The sequence below is a fragment of the Durio zibethinus genome, chromosome 5 (assembly GCF_047325235.1).
Source record: "Durio zibethinus cultivar Kanyao isolate XHJ-2024 chromosome 5, ASM4732523v1, whole genome shotgun sequence".
Lineage (NCBI taxonomy): Eukaryota > Viridiplantae > Streptophyta > Magnoliopsida > Malvales > Malvaceae > Durio > Durio zibethinus.
The window spans coordinates 33,797,011-33,820,933 of NC_143166.1; the positions used below are offsets into that span (position 1 = coordinate 33,797,011).

General features: G+C 31.5%; 1 protein-coding gene across 6 annotated transcripts; it reads right to left on the bottom strand.

Annotated features, from left to right (window-relative positions):
• Nucleotides 1-13,037: 13,037 nt before the first annotated feature.
• On the bottom strand, nt 13,038-18,615 carry LOC111282591 (uncharacterized). Of its 6 annotated transcripts, XM_089761312.1 has the most exons (7): nt 18,503-18,615; nt 18,114-18,398; nt 17,779-18,047; nt 17,109-17,667; nt 16,637-16,833; nt 15,882-16,105; nt 13,038-14,501 (listed from the first exon to the last, which is right to left on the bottom strand). In XM_089761312.1, the coding sequence occupies exons 2-7, from the start codon at nt 18,394-18,396 to the stop codon at nt 13,763-13,765; spliced, it is 2,271 nt and encodes a 756-aa protein (XP_089617438.1). In that variant the 5' UTR covers nt 18,397-18,398; nt 18,503-18,615; the 3' UTR covers nt 13,038-13,762. The 6 variants fall into 6 exon arrangements, with proteins under 6 accessions (XP_089617438.1, XP_089617436.1, XP_089617435.1 ...); XM_089761310.1 differs by having other exon boundaries at nt 17,109-18,047; XM_089761309.1 differs by having other exon boundaries at nt 17,109-18,398.
• Between the last annotated feature and the right edge of the window lie 5,308 nt (nt 18,616-23,923).

Here is a 23,923-nt window from a genome sequence, read left to right on the forward strand (position 1 = left end):
CTGAAAATGGTAAGTTAAAGCAATAAATCCAGAAGTTTCAAGAAGAAAAAGATCAATAGAAAAATAGAGCCAAAAGTCATAAAGTTAAAGTTCATAAGATTGCTAGAGTACGTGATACAGCTATTGAAGACCTAGCAAAGCTACACCAATAGCATAAAAGGTTATGTGTGAAAGAAAGGGCCAAAGAGATAACCATTGTCGAGCTGACTGAGAAAAATACAAGATTGAAGCAAGAGTATGCTGAATTGAAAGAAGAAAGTATTGAAGTATAGACAGAGAATAACATGCTAAATAGTTACTTGAGCATGTTAAGGCAAAAGTTAAATGAACAAGGAGATCACATTGCTACATTAGTTAGGAAACATAGAGAATTATCATACCAAGTCTGGTGTGGTAAGAGAGAGAACTTAGGAAGACAGAAATACATTGAGCACCTAACGACCTAAATTTGTAAAAGGGTATGCAAGGTAAGAAAAATGGTGGAAGAGACAGAGGCATTAAAATAAATGATGACCACAGTAGGAGAACATGGACAGCATCTATTGAATTTCATCGAAGAAGCTAAGGCCCAATATGAACAGATCAAACAATTTTATGGCTATAATTCTAGGATGATAAACTCATTGTAGATAAAAGTTTTTTGAAATAAATGAAATCTTTTAGTTGAATATCATTTTTGAGGTAAATGTTCTTTACATACATGTATTTTTCATTCATTGCATTCTCATTCATAAAGTAACTATATGATAGTCATACAAATTTACTAATTCTAAGACATGGTACTTAAGGTTCAAGGATAGCTCTATCTAACGAGAACCCTGCCCATCGATACAACACAAGATCCAGAGCCAGATAAATGGAGTAAAAAAATTCTCACAGATTTGAAAAAATAAAAAAAGCATATGAGAAGATTGAAAGTGAGTTAAGCAAAATTTTGGATGCTCTCAATAAGTTGAATAAGGGAAAAAGAGTTAAAAAAAATACAAGCCAACAAGTTTCCTCATTGCAAGAAGTGGCTGACCTTTTGTATCTTTCAAGTTTTAGCCCCTCTCAAGCCTAGTCTGCTCAAAAGGTTCTATCGTAACACTTCACATATCCAACATATCCTGGAATACCGTCAATTTTCAACCCAGGACATTATAATAGCTATGGAAATTCTGTCTTTACTGAAAGGGTAATAGAACCAATTCTTGATCTAGATGATTTGAAAGAAAAAGAGAAAAAAAAGATAAGAGTGGAAACTCAAGAAAGCTTCAAGATTAGTATGCTAGAACAAAGGCTACGGACTGTAAAAAGATTTGGTTTTTATGGTTCAGTTGATGCTTCTGGGCTTTGCTTAGTCCCCAATGTGGTTATTCCTTATAAGTTCAAAGTACTCGAATTTGAAAAATATGATGGTACGAAGTGCCCTAAAACCCACATCATCATGTATTACCGAAAGATGGCAGCTCATGCTCATGATGAAAAACTCTTGATACATGTCTTTCAGGATAGCCTTACAGGCTCAGCGGCCATGTGGTATGTTCAGCTGGATAAGACCCACATTCGTTCTTAGAGCGATATGGCTCATGACTTCATCGGTCAATATCGACACATTATCGATTTGGCTTTTGATCGTTTATCTTTACAAAACCTGGAGAAAAAGGTAAACGAGTCTTTTAAAGAGTATGCCCAGAGATGGAGGGATATTGCTTCTAAGGTACAACCTCCATTTATTGAGAAAGAGACCATAGTACTTTTTGTTAGCACTTTGAAACTTCTTTATTATAAAAATATGATAAGGAATATAACAAAAAATTTTACTGATATGATAATCTCAAGAGAAATTATTGAGAGTACCGTCAAGAATGGTAAGCTGAAAAGAAATGAAGCATCTAGTAAGAGAATCCCGAAGAAGAAAGAAACTGAAGCTCAGGCCGTGAGCTTTGATAGATAGTAATTTGAGGGCTATCAACCTTACTTACCACCAGGATATCTGCCATATTACCCTACTGTAAATAACACTTTTCCTCACCCATACCAACCATTTATACAATCATCATACCCCCAAACATATCAAACCTCTCATAGGCCTCAAAATACCATGTATAGTCCAAACACTCAGCCTACCCCAAGACCTCAAAATCGCCCAACTAACCTCATTGGTGATTCGCGGGAGCAACGAACTACCCGTGAGAAACTTGTATTTGACCCAATTCTAATGACTTATACAGAATTATATAAGGAGCTTTACAACAGTCATTTGATTGCTCCTAGTAAATTGAAACCCCTCAAGCCACCTTACCCTAAATGGTACGATCTCACAGCCCACTGTGACTACCATTATGAGATTGTTGGCCACTCCACCAAAAATTACACCACCCTAAAACACAAAGTGCAACGGTTGATCAAGGATGGAATGATTTGCTTTGATACGGGATAAGTGACTGCACCGAATGTTAGTGGCAATTTCTTGTCGAACCATAATATGAATGCTCTAAGTGAAGAACAGGAGCATCATTTGAAGAAAAAAATGATATATATTAAGACACCTCTCAGCCAACTGTTCGATGTTTTACGGAGAGCTGACATGATACAACTAGTAAGTTCACATAGCTATCATGGAACATATATAGCTGGTACTAGTTGTAAGTATCATAATGGGGTAATAGGCCATTCCATTGAAACCTGTGAGCAGTTTCACTAAGAGGTGCAAAAACTCTTGGATTCACATCAGATGGAGGTCTATGAAAGAAGAGAAGACTTAAAAAGTGTTAAGGTGTCCATGACGGATAAGCCTGCAAAATCGTTTCCAAAGCTAGTGACAATTTAGTGTGAGAACAAGCCAAACTCAATCATAGAAAAACTCATCCCCAGACCAGTAACTTTTAAAGTCTCAACTCTTTTTTTATACAAAGATGATAAGGTTGTACCTTAGAGATATGGTTGTGACATTGTAGTTTAGGGGCAAGAAGAAGATGTCTTCAAAGTTGACGCTTCTAACATAACTGGTGTAGAAGGTATTACCCGAAGTGAAAGGTGCTACACTTCAAAAATGTTAGAGAAGGCTAAAGAAAGAGAGGAACGAAATAATCCTAAAAAAGATCATCTGAAATCGGTATCAAAAAGAGAGGTTTGTGAATTTCTGAAGCTGATAAAATATAGTGAGTATTCAGTTGTTGAACAGTTGAATAAAATGCTAGCCTGAATCTCATTACTATCATTGCTGCTAAACTCAGAGCCACACCAAAATACCCTGTTGAAAGTGTTGAATCAGGCATACGTGGCACATAATGTATCTGTTGAATATGTGAATCACCTGGCTGGAAATTTAGTCATGTCGAATCACATTTCGTTCAGCAATGATGAGATTCTTTTGGAGGGAAAAGAAAATGCCAAGGTTCTGTATATCACAGTCAAGTGCAAGATCCATATCATAGCCAAAGTCCTTATCGATAATGGCTCTGCTATCAATGTCATGCCTATGTCAACTTTGGTAAGGCTACCCATTGATTACTCCCATATGAAAGACAATTAGATGATTATGAGAGCCTTTGATGGGACTAGAAAAGAAGTCCTGGAGGATATCAAAATACCCTTACAAATTGGGCTATGCACTTTCAATGTAAAGTTTCAAGTGATGGATATCTCTTCATCCTACAGCTGTCTATTAGGAAGGCCGTGGATTCATATGACAGGAGTTGTGCCCTCTACTTTGCACCAGAAGATCAAGTTTAATGTAGAAGGTCAATTAGTAGTGGTAGTCAAGGAGAAAAACATGCTAGTGACCCAACCATTGAATACTCCATATGTAGAGGCTACCGAAGAAGTATTAGAATGCTCATATCGATATTTTGAATTGGTTAATTCTATAGGTGAAAGATTTAAAAGCCAGTCCTTTTCAAGGATATTAATGAGCTAAGTCATCAATAAGGGCTGGTATCTAAGACTGGGGCTGGGCAAAAACTTGTAAAAAATAAAAGAACCTCCGACGGTGATAGATAATAGTGACAGATTAGGCCTAGGCTATGAGATGACAGAATGGGAGGTTAAAAGAAGGTCAATAGGAAAGACAGCAAGACTAATGGTTATCTCACACCTGTATAAGACTTTCAGACTTGAAGGATTCATGTATCCAGATACAAAAAAAAGTGTGGAAAACACTTTTACCTAGTTAACCATTAATGCTGTTGAAAATGAAGTGGGGTTTAATCAAGAAAAATGGGTTCACCTTTGTCCGTCAGATTATGAGCTGAATAATTTGAGTGCCATCGAGATGCCTGTGACTTTTGAGACTAATACAATGTAATTGTAACATCCCAATAGCTATTACTCAAGGCATTAGGGTGATCTTTCTTGTTTGGGTCATTTATCTTTTATTATTTTTAATAAAAAATATGAAGGATGTATTTTCATTCATTTCTTCTTGTGTTTTCATTATTTCCATCTTTTCAAGCACATCTTGCCAACATATCCCATTTCATCCAATTTCAGGTCTTTAAATGAACATGAAGATAATCATGATAACAATAAAGAGGTTAGCTTTAAAAATTCAATTAACACTAATGAACTTGACAATAAAGAGAATTCTGAGGAATATGTTATGCCTCCGGACCTAATGACAATGATTGAACAAGAAAATAAGCCAATTGAGCCTCATCAAGAGATAGTTGACTTAGTGAATTTTAGAGATGAAGAAAATAAGAAAGATGTCAGAATGGGTACTTCATTTTCATCAAGAGATAGACAATGATTGGTAGACCTACTTTGAGAATTTGTAGATGTATTTGCTTGGTCTTACTAGGATATGCTAGGGTTGAGCACGGAGATAGTGGAGCACAGATTACCTCTAAAGCCAGAATGTAAGCCAGTTCAGTAGAAACTGAGACGGATGAAACTCGAAATGCTACTAAAGATTAAAGAAGAGATGAAGAAACAATTTAATGTAAGTTTTCTACAAGTGGTTAAGTATCCAGAGTGAGTAGCCAATATAGTCTTAGTTTTCTAAGAAGGATGAAAAGGTACAAATACATGTAAACTATCGGGACTTAAATAAGACTAGCCCAAAAGATAATTTTTTTTGCCTCATATCGATACACTGGTAGATAACACGACTAAGCATTCGATTTTCTCCTTTATTGATGGTTTTTCAGGGTATAATCAAATAAAAATAGCTACAGATGATATGAAAAAGACCATTTTCATGACTATGTGAAGAACTTTTTGTTACAAGGTCATGTCTTTTGGGTTAAAGAATGCTGGAGCAACATATCAAAAGGCCATGGTAACACTCTTCCATGACATGATGCACAAAGAGATCAAGGTGTATGTAGACAATATGATTGCAAAGTCTTATATGAATGAAGATCATGTCACCAGCCTCAAAAAGTTATTTGAAAGGTTGAAAAAATTCCAACTCAAATTAAACCCAGTCAAGTGCACCTTTGAGGTAAAGTCAGAGAAGTTGCTAGGCTTTGTGATTAGTGAAAGAGGAATTGAAGTCGATCTAGATAAGATACAGGCCATTCAGAATTTGTCACCTCTTAGCACACCAAAGGAAGTTCAAGGTTTTCTGGGGAGATTAAACTACATTTCTCGATTTATCTCTTAACTTACTTACAAATGTGATCCCATATTTAAGCTTATTCGTAAAATAATCCTGAAAAATGGAATGAAGAATGCCAATAAGCGTTTGATAAAATTAAGCAATACTTGTCAAACCCTCCAGTGTTGGCACCACTTGTTCCAGAGAAACCTTTAATTCTGTACTTAACAGTATACGAAAATTCAATGAGGTGTGCTGGAGCAATAAGATGAGTCTAGCCAAAAGGAGAGAGCTATTTACTATCTGAGTAAAAAGTTCACGGAGTATGAATCAAAGTATTCTTCATTGGAGAAAATTTGTTGTGCATTAGCGTGGACTGTCAAAAGACTCAGACAGTATATGCTCTATCATACCACATGACTCATAACAAAATTGGATCCAATTAAGTATATCTTTGAAAAGCCTTCTTTGTCTGGAAGAATTGCTAGATGACAAGTAATGCTCTCGAAATATGATATTATATACGTGAGCCAAAAAGTAATAAAAGGGGGCGCTATAGCGAAATTTCTTACAAACAGTACTACTAAAGAATATGAGCCAATGAAGTTGGAATTCCCTTATGAAGACCTAATGACTATTTCTCAATTGGAGAAAGAAGAGCATAGAGAAAAATGCTAGAGAATGTATTTTGATGGAGCTGTCAATGCCTTGAGACATGAAATTAGAGCAATTCTGATCTCTTCAAAAGAACAATATTACCCTGTAACAGCAAGGTTAAATTTTAACTGTAAAAATAATGTTGTTGAATATGAAACATGTGTCATAGGCTTGCAGCTGCTATAGATAGAGGAGTGAGAGCATTAAAAGTGTTCGAAGACTCAACTCTAGTTATATACCAATTGAAAGGGAAATGAGAGACAAGAAACTCAAAACTCGTTCCATATCATAAGTATATTTTAGAGTTGACGAAATAATTTGAAGATATCCAGTTTGACCATTTACCTCGAGAAAAAAATTTGATTGCTGATGCATTAGCTACTCTGGCTGTAATGATTCAAATTAATACTGATATTCAATCCATCAAGTTAGATGTTAAGGATATATCAGCTTATTATTCTAATGTAGAAGAAGAAAGAGATGGAAAGCCCTGGTATTATGACATCTTACAGTATATTAAGGATCAGTACTACCCAGTTCAAGTAATAAAAAATGATAAAAGGGTCATCCGAAGATTGGCTATGAGCTTTTTCCTAGATGGGGATGTTCTATACAAAAAAAGTCGGGATCAAGTATTATTGAAGTGCGTAAATAAAACTGAAGCGAGGAAAATCATTAAAAAGGTACATGATGGAATATTTGAAGCACCTACTAGTGGACATATGATGACAAGACAGATCATAAGAGCAGGATATTACTGGTTGACAATGGAAAATGATTGTATTGATTATATTCGTAAATGTCATAAATGTCAGATATATGCTGATAAGATCCATATTCCGTCATCTGCTTTACATGTTATGGCACCACCATGGCCATTCTCAATGTGGGACATGGATGTCATTGGTCCAATCACCCCAAAGGCTTCTAACGGGCACAGATTCATTTTTGTGATGATAGATTACTTCACAAAATGGGTAGAGACAGCATCATATGCAAGTGTGACACGCTCTGTGGTTTGTAAGTTCATAAAGAGAGAGATCATCTGTAGATATAGACTTTCAAAGAGAATTATTTCAGACAATGCCAAGAATTTAAATAGTAAGATGATGCAAGAAATATATGCCCAATACAAGATCAGGCATCATAACTTGATACCATACTATCCAAAAATGAATGGGACAGTTGAGGCAGCCAATAAGAACATAAAAAAAATTTTAGAAAAAATGATCGAGACTTATAAAGATTGGCATGAGAAGTTGCCATTTGCATTACATGCATATCGAACGTCAGTTCACACCTCTACTGGGGCAACCCCATTTTTTTTTATTTATGGGATGGAAGCTATACTACCAGTGGAAGTAGAGATCCCCTCCTTGAGGATTCTAAAAGAAGTTGAGTTGAAAGAAGCTGAATGAATTCAAGAACGCTATGAGCAGTTAAATTTCATAGAAGAAAAATGATTGACTGCACTGTGCCATGGTCAGTTATATCAAAAAAGAATGATGAGGGCTCATGATAAAAAAATTCAACCCCGTTGCTTTCGAGAAAGAGAGTTGGTCTTGAAAAGAATTCTCTCAATCTAACACGATGTAGAGAAAAATAGACTCCGAATTGGGAAGGGCCGTATGTGATGAAACAGGCTTTCTCAGATGGAGCATTGATACTGACTGAGATGGATGAAAATGATTTACCTCATCCTATAAATTCTGATGCTGTGAAGAAATATACTATGCTTAAAGAAAAAAATGAAAAAATGAAAAAATAAAAAAATGAAAAAAATGAAAAAATGAAAAAAGAAAAAAAGTGAATGAAAAAGGAGAACTCAAGGCGAAAACCCTAAAAGGGTGGTTTGAGTCATAGGGGGTGTCTAAGTTAAAAACCTGAAAAGGCAGCTTAGATAAGAAGAATACGGCATCAAATTTAAAAATCCGCTGACATGGAGACTAGCAAATTCGAAGGAGCCCCAAGTTGTTAAATACATCAGAGGGTTGGATTTTCAAAAAAAATCTTGAGATGTGTTATCATGATTATCAGATTGTTCATTTTGGGCTTTGTCCCCACACTTATCCTTGTAATTCTCTATTGGTCAAAATTTACCAACATTTTGCTAATAAAAGACATTCTATTTCACTCTTTGTGTCTTTTTTGGTGACTGTTTCTTGACTTTCTTATTCTTTTCTTCTTAATATCCTACAATGAAAGAAATGTGCAAATGCATTCTTACTTTTTGAGTTTGAAATAATGATTGATGAATGAGTAACAGCATGAAAGATTTTTACATTACATTGAATAAGTCAAAAGTGATAAAGGCAGAATCGAGATGTTCAGTTTTCGATAAGGACATTGAATTTGAAAGGAAATTTTTTTACAGAAAGAATACGAGCGAAAGAGGTGATTGAGAGCTACACTGGTTCGATCTTAAAAAAAGCAGTGTAATCTAGTTTTTGAAGAATCAAAGGGTTCAGGGCCTAAAAAAAGAGCTTAAAAAGCTTGAGTACCACAAACTAAATAGGAGTTAATTAGCCAACATTTGCATAACATGCATGGAATTTCATATACATTGCATAGCATATACTACATAAATTTAAGAAGTAGGGGTATTCCAAAATCCCACATAGAGGAGATAGATGTGAAGACATTTTCAAAATTAAGAAAAAAAAAAGCTTGTCAAGTAAGTTCCTAATCCTTGAAATAGGATGTCTCTTGGTATCGGGGTTGATTTATAAGGCATTTGTGCATAATCTCCTGAAATTCCTTCAAACATAATTTTTCACTCCTTTGGACATGATTGTCAAGGAGCAATTTACTTTCCAAAGTTTCGTTGCCTCTGTTTAGAGGAGTAATTTACTTTTCAAATTCGTGGTGCCTCTATTTAGAGGAGCTATTTATTTTTCAAAGTTGTTGAGCATCTGCTTAAAGGAGCTTTGATCAAATTAAAAAAAAAAACAAAACAAAAAATTGCCTCTGTTTAAAGGAGCTTTTTTTATTTTCAAAAGTCGTTGAGCCTTTGATTAGAGGAGCTTTATTTATTTTTCAAAAATCGTTGAGCCTTTGATTAGAGCAGCTTTATTTATTTTCCAAAGTCGTTGAGCCTCTGATTAAATGAGCTTTATTTATTTTTCTGATTAAATGAGCTTTATTTATTTTTTCAAAGTCGTTGAGCCTCTGATTATAGGAGCTTTGTTTATGTTTTTCAAAAGTCGCTGAGCCTCTGCTTAGAGGAGTTTTGATCAAATATCGAGTTGAGTCTTGATTGGGTGTCTACATCTTTGTGCAATTTCTGTTTCACAAAAAATATGCAAAGAGGGGCAACTGTAGACACCCAATTTGATCCAAGCCCGGATCAATTAGGCATGGTCCAAATGGGTAAGCCCATTTTCTTTTTTTATTTTATTTTTGTATTTTTCATTTTTATTTTATTTATATTTTTATTATTGTTCTTGTTTTTTTTATATTTTTTTTATTTTTATCTTATGTATTTATTATTTATTTATTACTACTATTTATTAATATATATATCCTTATTATTTTTTTTCTGTTAATATTTATATATATTTATCTGATTATATGTTATAATTTATCTATTATTTAATTTTAATTTATCTGTTAATTTTCTGGTTTATCTGATTTATTTTCGTTAATATTTTTATTTGATTTTTTTATTTTTTTATTTTTTTTATTTATTTAGCTAAAGATTGGATTGAGATTCAATTAGAGTCCATATTGGATTCAATGATTGAATCCTGATCCAAAGAGGAGTTGGAATTGATCAGAAACTCTTCTGATCAATCCTTATAAAAGGACCCTCAGGATCAAAGGAAAAACACACAAAAAGCAGAAGAAAAAAGAGTACTGGTTGAGAGAAAAAGAGACATAAAGAAGATTTAAAGGCTAGGAAGGTTCTAGTGCGTTTAGAATAGCTCTATGAATTAGCAAAAATTTTCGAAGAATTTTTACGATTTTTTGTTCTGAGAATTTTTGGAAAATTCCAGATTTCGATTGAATTTTTCGACGAAAGTTAAATTTTTCGACGAAAGTTAAATTTTTCAACAATTATTCCGGCCAAGTTTGAATTTTTCGGCCAACTTCCTAGTTTTCGGTAACATTTCTAGAAACTGATCAGTTTTTCGACAAACTTCCGGTAAAAAATCTAGATTCTAACAAAAATTTTTAGAATTCGGTGAATATTCAACCGGAGTTTTTCGGGTATTCTAGAGAAAAAGAGGAGAAGAGGAACGAAGAGAGAGAGGGAGGAGGCTCAGTCTGCTGAAAAAATGAAAGAATCAGCCTTATATACCCTCCTAAAACGACGTCGTTTCTGCGTTAAGTAACCCAGAAGATCCGCGTGTTTTGCCAAAATTCAACCTGACCTAAGCGTCAACCCGCGCATGATTTGCCTTTTCGAGCCGCGTTCTCCGAGCCGTTTCTCTTCTTTAAGCCGAGCCGAGCCGTTAGTCGAGCCGTACCAGGTTTTTTTTATATATTTTTATTTATTTATTTATTATTATTATTAGATTATGTTTATTTAATATTCTTTTATTTTTATCTTTATTTTATTTTTATTTTTGTTTTACTTTTCTTTATTTTTTATTTTTATTTTATTTTGTTTTATTATTTTATTTTCTTTAAATAAAATCTAAAAAAAAATATTTTTGGAGAAAAGTTGAAAGTATCAATTTTCCTTAAGAATAAATTTTCAAAAAGGTTTTTTTGAGGAAAAGTTGAAAGTATCAATTTTTATCGAAATTAAAAATTTCAAAAAATATATTTTTAGGAAAAAGTTGAAAGTATCAATTTTCCTTAAGAATAAATTTTCAAAAAAAATTTTTTTTTTTGAGGAAAAGTTGAAAGTATCAATTTTTCTCGAAATTAAAGTTTCCAAAAAAAATATTTTTGAGAAAAAGTTGAAAGTATCAATTTTCCTTTAAAATAAATTTTCAAAAAAAAAAGGATTTTTTTTAAGGAAAAGTTGAAAGTATCAATTTTTCTCGAAACTAAAGTTTTCAAAAGAAATATTTTAGGAAAAAGTTAAAGGTATAAATTTTCCCTTGTACAAAAGCAATCATTTTTTTCCTTTTTATTTCTTTTGAATTTTTTTTAATGTTAAATAATCCGACGATGGAGCCTCTGCAAGTGAAACAGTAATTTTTTTGCATACTCTTGAGGTGAGAGAATTTTTTTAATTTTTTGCTAAAAGTATTAGAGTTAATTGAGAATAATTTTTAATAATTAATTATTTGATAAAATTTTAAGGCTTATTGGATAACACAAAATTAAGCTGGTACATCTTTTGATGGGCGTTGTGAGGGTGCTATAACCTTCCTCACACGTAATCGAACTCCCAAACCCTGTTCTGGTTAGTAGACCCGAACCTATTCTTTTAGGAACCTTTAAACTTAGGTGTTCCCTGAAAGGATAGATTCTTTAGGTGGCCAATCGCACCTAGATAAAAAAAGATTGGCGGTGATTCCTTCAAGTCCATGTCTAACAATAGATCTCCGACTCTAGACATTATGACAATATTAATAATATATTATTACTATTATTGATAATATTTATTAATATAATATCAATATAATATTTATTAAAATATTATTTATGTTAATATAATGTATTATTAATAATTTATTAATATATTAGTAATATAATATTTATTATATGATTTATTATTAATATAATACTTATTATATTAATATAATATTATTTATAATATTTATTAATATATTATTTATATTAATATCATATATTATTAATAATATATTAATATATTATTAATGTATTATTTATTGTATAATATATTATATTATTTATTAATAATATATTATATTAGTAAGTTATTATATTATTAATATATTTATTTTAATAATATATTATTAATATATTATATTATATTATATTAATCAATATAATATTCATAAATAATATATTAAAATAATATATTAATAAATAAATAATATATTAGTAAATATTATTATATTATTAATAACAAATAGAATCTAAAAACTTTAATCATTATGTTTTTGTTTTCATTTTTTTAAATAAAAATATTTTATCCAAACATATTTTTAAATTTAATATATTAAAAATAAAACAAAAATTTTTAAAACATAAAATATAAAACACATAACATTATCAAATATCAAACGACCCCTAAGTTATTGGTTTAAGTCATCGGTTTTGTGTTGCAAGAATCAAAAGACGTGACATTTAAAATCTCGAGTATATGAACCTAGTTGGTGGGACGACTGTCCCTAGCATTCCTCAATGTGGGATTCGCGGTTAATTCATTTTCTTTCTGGGTTGGAATTTTTTGGGTAATTCTTCCTGGATTTTCTTTTCTGCATTAATCATGCAGTTACAGTTGTAGTTCAGACAGAGTTCAGCTGTCAAAATTCGTGACAGTGAATCTGTACTACAAGATGCTGTAACTTTGTCAATTTGGGTACAGTTTTTTTCAAAAACATTGAATCAAATGTAGTATCATATCAGCTAGACCTTGACCAATTCCTCGTATCTTCTACTGCATGGTTGGGACTTCACACCCAACTGTCCTAATCAAGATGTTAACAGTAATAGTGTAGAGTTACTATTGTAAGTAAAAATATAATTTATATATTTATATCATATTTTACATAAAAATTATATATTAAAATTTATATTGATATCAAAATATAAAATATATTTTTTTATTTTATTAAATTTATATATAATTATTATTATAATTTTAAATCGAATTATTTTCGTATTTTATTTTTATATCTTATTTATATTTATTCATATCATATTCATATTATATCATAATATTATATTTTAAAATGTCAAATCTAAAATAAAAAATAAACGTAGACAATAGTTAAAGGCAGGCAAACTTCTCATTTCTATTTGCAGGCTGTCTGAACTGTCGTCTATACAAAAATTGATGTAATTTAATTCCAAATGGAAGAGAAAATTGCAGTATAGTACAACATTTGATTGTGGGTATTCGTATGACTAACATCACTCTAAAATGCTCAAAAAAACCTACATTCAAAACTCTTAATCATGCAAAACTGATGGAGAATCTGCTTACTCCGATGGTTTGGCCACATGCGCTGGTTTCTTTTGCAGAAGCATGGCCGATTTTTTTCAATGGATGCTGCTCTATGCCAACTAGTTGATAGAAAACAATGAGTTGCACTTCGAGTAGGATTTTGGACACCATGAATTATTCTCCCTTCTCATCACCGCCGAATGAGCAAATGCAAAAAATCAGTTGGAAAGCTTTGCAATTTGCAACACCTAGCCACTTGCTCCTCCTGATCTCTTACCTTCTGCGTAGGCCATCTGAAACTATTCTTGTCAGAGGCAGATGGTTAATCATTACCTCAACATTAACAATGCTAAGGCTTGCTCCAATCTTGTTTCCCCCATCATCCGATTCATAGCAAAGTCCTCCCTAATAGACAAGCAACCAGCCAAGTCGTCCGTTTCCGGACCGTCTATAGCCCACCACTAAGCTTCATTTCTCAAAGGGCAACAGACTGCATACTGTAAACTAGATCATCAATCCAAAGGCATAATTCATTTCATTTTACAGCCCTATGATACTCTCTCGTGCTCTGGAGTAATCCCTTCTTTGACACGTTGCAAAAGCTCCTTGTAGACTTTGGAGGACTCAGAAGTGAACCTTTCCATCGCCTCAAAAATGCGTTGCAAGCTCCCCTGCAAACTACTGTTGCTAGTCTCACTCTGATACACATGTCCAGCTACTGAGAGACTACTTCCATCTCCAGAGACCAAAACAATTTTCTTATCCAATGCTTGGATCTCTTTCTGTAACTTTTGATCCTCTCTATCCAAACTCCTAGCTTTTCTCTCTAAATCCTTGTTGGCCATCATTCTCCGATGCATTTTTGACTTGTCTTGTTCCCAAAGCTGGAGAACATTCTTGACAAAAATTCCCATAGATTCAACCACCTCCCTTTCAGATATTCTATCCATTGCTTGTGACCACTGATTACATATTACGAATATGGGGGGTGCATCTACCCTACTAGGCGAGAACGGAGCTATTCCATCATCTGTTACTTCAGGTTCATAGTGAAGACATTTAAGAAGCCAATTATTCAAAGCCCTGATATAACCCTTCTGGGCACCTATCCAACTAGAGAACCCTATCGTCCAACTAATAAGTTCACGCTCAAGCTGCAATGTAGCCTTAAGATGATCATCATTGAGCTTTTTGCCAGATCCAATAGAACCTAAACTTTTGGCTTCTCTAATCACCTGGCACTGACTACGATGGCTTTCAAGCATACATTTCCACATTCTGTTTAACCTGAAAACAAATTACAAGGAAATGACATAAGAAAATCGTAAAAAAGATAATTGTAAACAATAAGTTTTAGTTTTGGAGTGATAAAAAATTGCAAATTCAGTACAATCAAGGAAATGAAAACCATGAAAAACGACAAAAAAAATCAAGTTAGAAAAAGCAGATAGAAAAGCATGCAAGAGATTCAGTTGGAAAGCAATTTAATACCACAGAAATCATACACTTCTTGCAGCCAAAGAAGGTTTGCTTTACTTCTGAGGCCTTGATTCATATAGCAACTTATAACCAACTTTAATAAAATGTCTTCAAAAGCAGTTAATTAAGTCTACCCATATTACATTTGTGAACATGATCTCACAAAAGTGTATTTGAGCTTGGTTTGTCCTGTAAATTATACACTATATAGTGTTCAAAGGTGCATTTGAAATACTCAATTGAGAAGTTGCTTTCAAAGTCACTCTTTAGCATACTATCTGTATACATCAAAAACACAGGTATTTGAATCTTATAATATTAAATATATTGACTACATTTATCAGAACTATTTACATAACACACCAAATTGAAAGACATTATCTCAAATCTATGTTCCCAAACACAACAGCTAAGACCTTCATTAACAGCATATTATTGCTCAATGCACATAAATCTAGTAACTGGTTTAACTATTTGTCTTCTAATTCCAGCAAAGCAGAACCGGGAAGAAAAATGTACCAAAAAAGAAAAAATCCTTTCAGTAATAGGTATAGAATCTCAAGCAATGAACCTGAAACTCAAATGAATAATCTTCCCAAGATAGAAACTATACATATAGGCCAAATCCGTCAAAAATTTGATGCCAATATTTCAAGAATCCACATAAAGAGAAAGAAAAAGAGGAAAAGAAAAGCATGATCTAACAGCATGTATCCTTATAAGTAACAACTGTAGAAGAATCTTTTGACTGGAGGCAGGTTTGCTAGCTCTTTTTTTTACTTTCTTTAACCACTCAAACCCTTTTAAGACCTCTCAGGCCAGTACCAGACATTGACATCCACCTCTCAACACTCTTGACCGTACACCGAGTTACAAGTTTCGACAGCATATCTACATAATAATCAGCAAGGACAAGAGATTCATATAAAAATAATAATAATAACTACTAAAATATGCCAAAGAAATGTCATTATGCAACCAATAAAGACAGCAACAAATAATCTGATTAAAGATGCTAATTAAAGAAATCAAATAAACTGAATCAAATAGCAAGGCCAAAAGTAAGACAAAATTATGTCAGCTACGAGCAAAATACTCATTTAAGAAGTTAAGACTAAAGAGCAATGTCAGTGGAGAATGCAGAATGAGATAGGAAAATGCAAAGAGTTAAACAAGAAGAAATAATACCCTTCAATCAGTTCATTGAGCAGTGGCCATAGCTCCTCATCCCTGATCTTATTAATTGTCATGGATATCTTGTCAACAGCTTGAATTGCAATTCTTATCTTTGTGGATAGGTTCCTGATTATATTCCGCGTTGAATCAATTTTGTTAGCTTCAGCACCCCTTTCATCTAGTCGCTTCAACTTGCGGCTTTTCCTGTCATAAGCTAACCGCATCTTCTCCTCAGCCTGCATTGCATCAGAAACTTCTAGTTAAAGAGGATCGGAAAGGTTACGGAGCTACAAAAAAGAAAAGGCACAACTGCTCTTAACCCTGGCCATTACTAAGCCATTGCAATGCCACCAGAAAACCAAGTCATGACGATCACAAGGTATTCCTAAAATGGATGCAGAAACGACATAATTTTAAATATAAACCACTATTACGTTATCCATGATGCAACAACATGAACCCTTCAAAGGTGAATATCTGAGAGCAGTAACTTTCAGAGAAACAGTTTCTTAATGAGATATATATCAAATTAAGCTAAAACATGGGCAGGTATATAATAATAGATAATCGAACATATTCTAAAACAATACACTGAAATTAAAAGAACCAAATGTAAAACCAATACCAATAGTCAAGAATCAAGTAGTCCTTACAGCATTTTTAGATAATCATGAATCTGAAATTCTAAAGAGAAGATGGGTAAAGGGTTGGGCAGAAACAGATACCAAGTTCAACAACGAGCAATACATCATCAAGACACAATATACCTTTACTTCATTGTAGAGTTTCTTTTCCCAAAGATATAACTTCTGCAAAGTAGACGAAAGGTTTTTTGGTTTCCTGGCCAATTCTTCGTTGAAGTCTAGAAAAGCTGGATCAGTGTTGTCAGCCGAAGATGAAGACCCAGCAGTCTTAGATGATACTATTGATAATGAAGGAGAAACTACATGCAACATCTTGGAAACTGTTTCACAAAGATCCCCAAAACCCACAGTTAGTATTACTGTTAGAGAAAACCCAAATTTTATTGAAAAAAAAAAAAAACAATCTAATCAAGCTGCAAATAAAAAAACCCATATATATATATATATATATATATATATATATATATATATATATATAGCAAAAATCAGAACTTTCCAATCCACGAATGATGTACATTCAGAAAATTTTTATAGATCAAGAAAATAGACAAATCAATGACACAATAATCCAGTAAAAGATAATGAAAATCCTTACCATGTTTGCGCCGATAAGGAAGTGTTCCCACCTCAAGCAACTTGGCAATTTCACTCCCTGATTCGGAAGCTCTCACAAACTGAACCTTTATCTCTCTAACCACCTCAAAAACATTCCTTGGAGCGCCTCGTGACCCGTTACCGCGCTCCTCAGCTCTCTCATCATCCACAACTTTCTTATCCACCACATGAACATCATATTCCACCCCATCAGTTTCCATCCCAACACTCGGCCTAGTCTGATAAAGCGAAGCCTCTGCTTCACTACTAACAGCTTTCCCAAACTCATGTTCAACTGGGGACTTCGAATAACCCCTGCTATCAACAAATTTCTGATCCCCTTGCACTTCTTTAACTACTTCATGTCGATAATCCTCATCTTCCAAATCAGGGATCCCTTCCTCTTCTCTCACCTCCCTCGAATCCCGACTCGGCGTAGACGGACGATAATAGTTTTCATAACTCTCGAAAGGGTTCAAGAAATCCCAAGCTGAAGCTCTCGGAGGTGAGGGTGGAGGCGGCGGTTTCGAGGATGACCCCGCGGCCACCGATGACGGTTGCTGTGAAGACTCATAACCAGGCGCCGAATAAGAAGAATAATTACTAAAACCACCAGAATTTTGGTAACCCGGATAAGGGTATGAACTGGAACTAGGATTATTATTACTTACAAAAGAGTAAGGATAAGAAGAAGATGAAGATGAACCTTCACCCATGTAAACTGTCTCTGGATTCATAGGCCTTTGCTCATAAACAATAGACGGCGTTGGTTGCTTCTTCATATATTTCATATGCATAAACCCATCTGGAAAAGACCCAGTTCCAAAAGCTCCAAAATCGTGATAGTTTTGGTGCATATAGTCTATATGACCCCCACCAGCATCGTGCAAAGGAGAAGAATGATCTGAATGGTGCAAAGACCCGCCAGAGTCATCTTCATCTGAATCAGGAAAGAAGTGAAGATGAGACCCAGAATTCGAATGGGAATGGTGGTGAGAAATAGCACCTTTTTTGGGTGAACTTGATCCAACTTGAACTGGATCCACCGCTTTGCTTTTAAGCTTATTAGGGGACGGAGGTAAAGGAGGCAACGCCCCTGAAGAAGTTCCAAAATCATGCTCGACGAAATCATTCAAAGACTGACCAAATAACTTCAAAGAAGCAGTGTAAGCAACATGAGCTTCCGCTAAGGCAAAACGTTGCTGAATCGCTTCATCTAAAAAAGCACATCTTTCCCGACAAAGCGCAACCACCTGGAGATCATCTAACTTTGAACTAGAACATCCCATAACTTCCCCCCCCCCCCAAAAAAAGACCCAACAAGGTTTAGTACCAGATTTAGATGAAGAAACCAAAAAACATGATAATAGTGATTGTTTCTCAGGAAAATTTTACGCTAGAGCCAAGAAAAAAGAAGGAATCTTTGCCAGCGCGGACTGTGACGTCGGATTGTAGCAGAAAGAAGAGAGAGAAAACTCTTCTCGACAATGCTTGCTTTGTCCGTCGGTGCACATAGCTGCTGGAGAGCGTATCAGTGATAACCCAAAAAAAATCAAAATCAAGTCAAATCTTCTTTCTTTTTCTATTTTCACATTTTAAAATCTGACAACATTTTTCTTTAGAGCACAATTGGTTATAAAAAATTGTCAAATTAATGTTTTTCTTAATAAAAAATTACATTCTTAAATCTTAATATATAACTCAACAATAAATGCATAATTTCTTCTTTAAAAAGCAAAATTTTTTTTTTTTCAAATGAAAAAAAAAATTACAACTACCCTTGTTTTTGCATGGAAAATTCAACAAAGCCCTTGTTCTTGGCAAGTAGTTTGTGAACTTCTATTTTGGTATTTCTAACCAAAAAATATTTCAAATATACATTCCAATACAATAATATTTGGCTAGAAGTAGGCATAGAAAAATGACAAATTGGGGTTAGAAATGTATTTGGGAAAGGTCATCAAACTGGGAAATGTCAATAAAATTTCTTACTTGATTGTGTATCTGAAAAAAAAAATTTGTTGAAATAGTACTAAAATATTCAGCTTGGTGACTTAAGACCCCACTCAAGACTCAAGAGTCAATATTATTTATTCATCCCATTTTTTATTTTTCTTTTCAGTTAAAACAGATTATAAAAGGGGCCCTCCAAACCCTTACAAAAAAAGCTAGTACTAAAAATTTGGTTTTTTTTTATTTTTTTTATTTAAACTAAGGAACTTCTTCTGGTGAAGGTCAGAGTAGTCATCCCATGAAGGGAACATTTAGTAGTTTAGTTTTTACTTTAAGATTCTCAATTCCTCATTGTTACATTTGGTAGTTCAGTAGGAAACAAGTTGTATTATAGGAAAGAAAAGAAACCACGTTTTTCTAAAGAGATTCTTGGATAAAATAAACATTGGCAAATTTTGGTTTGAATCATGGCTTGACAAGAGCAGAGCTTCACTCTAATGGTGTATCCGTATGATCATTACAGTTTTTTAACTGTAAAATGTGAATATGAGTTGCATGGTCAAAAAAACCAAATCAATTCATCAAAAAAAAATACTTTTTTTTTTTAAATCGAGTTTAAGTTGAAGGATAGTCTCTAAACAATGAATCACATGATCTGTATTTTTAAAAAATAATAATAAAGCTATGATATTATAAAATTTCCAGAAAAAATTATTTTTTATGCATCTAGTGAAAGAAATACTGACAAACCTTGGAGGAGATTGAAATCATTTCCAATTTAATAAAAATTTTCATTTTTTTATAAGTTAATAGGATAGTTTTTTTTTTTTTTTTTTGCTAGAAAGAGATTGAGCTGAATGCTTTGCAATTCTCCAACCTTCAATGGATGTTAAATTTAATGAGGTTTTTAAGTAGACATGCTCGTAGATCAAGTAATGCGTCCGAACGTAAAAGCTTATCTAAAATTTGTAAAAGCTTATATAAAATTTTGAAATGTTTAAATATGAATATTAAGCTTATTAAATAAATTAAAATAAATAAATAAGACTCGATCAAAAAATAAAATTGAACTTAAGTTTTATCATTTAAGGTCTTGACTTGATTCAAAAAATGAAAAATATTTTTTATCAGACAAAATTTATTTGTTTATTTTTTATAATAGATAAAATCGGTTTATTTTATTACTTATAATATAATAAAATATATATTTTTATACAAAATAATAATTTAATTTTAAATTATATTCAACAAAATTAAATTGAATCTAAACTTAAATGATTTATAAATTTAATTAAATTAATTAAATTTATAATTTATAAAAAAATAAAAAAATTATTTTTCTTATTTTTAAATATCAATATTTTGAATGAGTTTTGACTTTATTATTACATGTAAGAATAAATTTGAATAAAAAATAAAATTAAACAAATCAAATCAAACCTAAATTTATTTAAAATATTACAATATCATATCAAATTCAATCATACTAACTCTAATCTAACTTATGAGTAGGTCTATTTTTAAGTGTGAATTTCCAAATTTAATAATATTATTATGAGTTTTCAAAAGGTGGAGAAAGTTTAGGTTAAAAAAAAAAAAAAGAAAATAAGTGGGTGAGAGGCCAAAAAAAAACCCCACGGTGAAGGAAAGGTAGACAAAGGTCTAAAGAAGATAGTGACCATATAATATAACAAGAATCCCCAAAGTGTTGATGGGCCCTTGGGACGTTGTGCTTGTACTTCAAGACAATAAAAATTTTTATAAAATTTTGTACATAAAAATTTAATTTGAATTAATTTAATTTAATTAATTTATATAATCATTTATAAAAAATAATATTTAAAAAATTTAATTTCCAAACCTTAGCATATGCTCAAAATACGGCATCAAGCTAAGAAAATCTTTGGAAGATTCATGACATTTCGAGGATATTTTCCTTTTCATTCCTATATTTAATTGAATACTTAATTATAAGAAAAATGTTCAAATATGTTATAAGTCATTGTAATTTTTTATTTTTAAGAATTTAGTTCTTGTAATATTATTTTAAAAAGATTTTACTCATTATAATATTATTTTTTTAAAAAAATTTAATTCTTATAAATTATTAATGATTAAATTAATATTATTAAAAATTAATATTATAAAATTTAAATTCCTTTAAATAATATTAAAGGAATTAAATTCTTAAAATTAAAAAAAAAAAAACTTATGACATATTTTAACCTAAAACAATCATATTTATTTGAGCAGAAGAGTCATAGAATACCAAAATTGCTCAAGTCAGAAATGGTAATTTGTGTTAAACTAGATGGGCAATTTGGGGAGATCTAGGTCAACAGTCAAATATAAAAAATTTAGACCTTCTTCTGATTTTTTATTTTTTTTTTGGTATTAAAGTTGGAATGAATTTTGCAAAGTCGCAATCAAACCATTGACGTACGGTCTTCTCAATTTCATGTTCAAAATATATACAAACATAAGATGATAAGATAATACGTCAAGAGACGTGTTGAATTGGATGTTTGCTTTTTCCAACTTCATTACTATATGAAAAACTTCTGGCCAATTTCCTCCCTAATATTTTATAGATAACTTCATCACGAAGCACCTCTCCGATTCCACCCACCTTCTTCACCACTTAAATCTTATCTTATATTTTTTAATTTATTTTTAAATTTTTATATCTTATTATATTCCTAATTAAAAAAATATTACGTATTTAAATTCTTTTAAATTTATAAATTTTAAATATTAATTTTAATAATATATTAATTGATTCAACGAATAATTCACAGTTTATTTTAATTTACGTTAAGAGAAAAATATATGTGCTTTTATTTCCTCTCAAAAAGTGATTTTATTAAAATAATTTGTAAAAAGAATAAAAATTAAAAGGGATTTCTATAATGGTGGCACACATTTTTTTTTCAATCCAATTGACTTAAAAAGTTTCATTTGAATTGTGGATGAAAAGAAATTTAGTTCCAACATAATATAATGGTATAATGAGAAAATTTTTTTTTATTGATTATCCAAATGAAGAATAAATCTCACTATAATTTAATTAAAGATATTGCTTAAATTATATCTATAGTTTTTTGTGATAAGTAGTTATATTATATTTTCCTAATGATAGATGTGTTAGTGTCATGAGTCGAAAGTTAAATTTAGAATTCGCGCGATTTTGAAATTCGAATATTTATTTATTCGATGTCTCAGATCAATTTATTTGTTATGATTTATATTTTTGTAAAGTATTATTCGTTCTAATCTCTTGATCTTACGATTTTATCTTACAAAAAGTGTTTCACAAAAAAAAGATGATGTAAACTCTTATATATTTCAATGATTTTATTTTATATTCGATGTGAGATTCAAGACTCCTCTTTAGATCCGTGATATTAGGATCATAATAATGATTATTTTCCATGATTGACTTTTTTTTCAATATTTTTCATATATGTGAGACTCAATTATAAATTGCGAAACCGACACATTTAAACAATGATTAAAGACGTATTGAGAACGTAATAGACAGAGCCAGATTTGTTTTTAATACCCAACTCAATTTACTTGTAGTGATTAATTTTGTGCTTTAAATTTATAACCATCGAATTAGTCAAGGTTATGTATCTTTTGTTCAAATTACTGATCAATAGTAACTTTGAAACAAAGGAAAAGATTCCCCACGCCACCAATTATATTCTCAAATTATGGAAAAAGAAGAATCAGAAATGAAATTAAGATGTCCAATATGCAATCAAATAATTTTCCTTTTGTTGGATTATTAACGGACGTCCGATTTAAGTGATATAAAATATTTTTTATTATTTAAATTTAAATTTATTAAAATATTATGAAAAGATAATGTTTTATAAATTTATTAAATTTGACGTAAAATAAATTTATTTAAATAGAGAAGAAAATATATTAATCAGAGTCTTAGAACTCATTACCAATAAAAAAGACGATAGCCCTTTCGGCAATGGGAAGAGCAACTTCACTCTTTTTCTTTTTTTTTTCCAAAAAAGGGGCAATGGATTATCTAATTTCAACGTCCTTGTCCAATTTTCCATATATCTTTTAATGCTAAGAAAATTTGAGGGTGTTAAATTAAAACCTTAGCACCTAATCTAGTTTGTGTGTTATTGATTATTTCATTTCCTATAGTGGGCTAGTCTAAAGTAGGTTTATGCGAAATTCATAATCATAAAAGAAAAGCAAAGAACCTAGGCTAAGAGTTGTTGAATCAGCATAAACGAGCTTTCAAAAGCCTAAAGCACCAAGTAATTGCACTTTATTTGGCAAGAGTGGTTAATCTAATTATTGCCCAATTTTTATTTCTTCTATAAGACTATCACTACTTTTCTCTGATTTTCAAAAAGTTTAAACCCATTTTAAACCCTTTGATATGGTACGTATATATTTCATGATTTGTGTTTTTATATTATATAAACTATTAAAATTTATATATTTATATTATGTTTTATACAAAAATCACACGATATAATTTATATCGATATAAAAATATAAAATATATATTTTTAATTTTTTAAAACATATATATAATTATTATATTTTATACAAAAATCACATATTATAATTTATGGTAATACGAAAATATAAAATATATTTTTAAAATTTCATTAAACATATATAATTATTATTAAATTTATAAATCATGTTATTTCTTTCATCATATTTGTGTTATGTTATAAAAAACAATAACTTTCACTTCCATTTCACTTTCAAAATGCTTGAATCAAAGCCTCCCAAAATTTTATTTTTTTTAATTACTACTAACATTCTTGGTCATTGCCTGCAAAATAAGATTATAATGAGTTTGTAATTTTTAGAGAG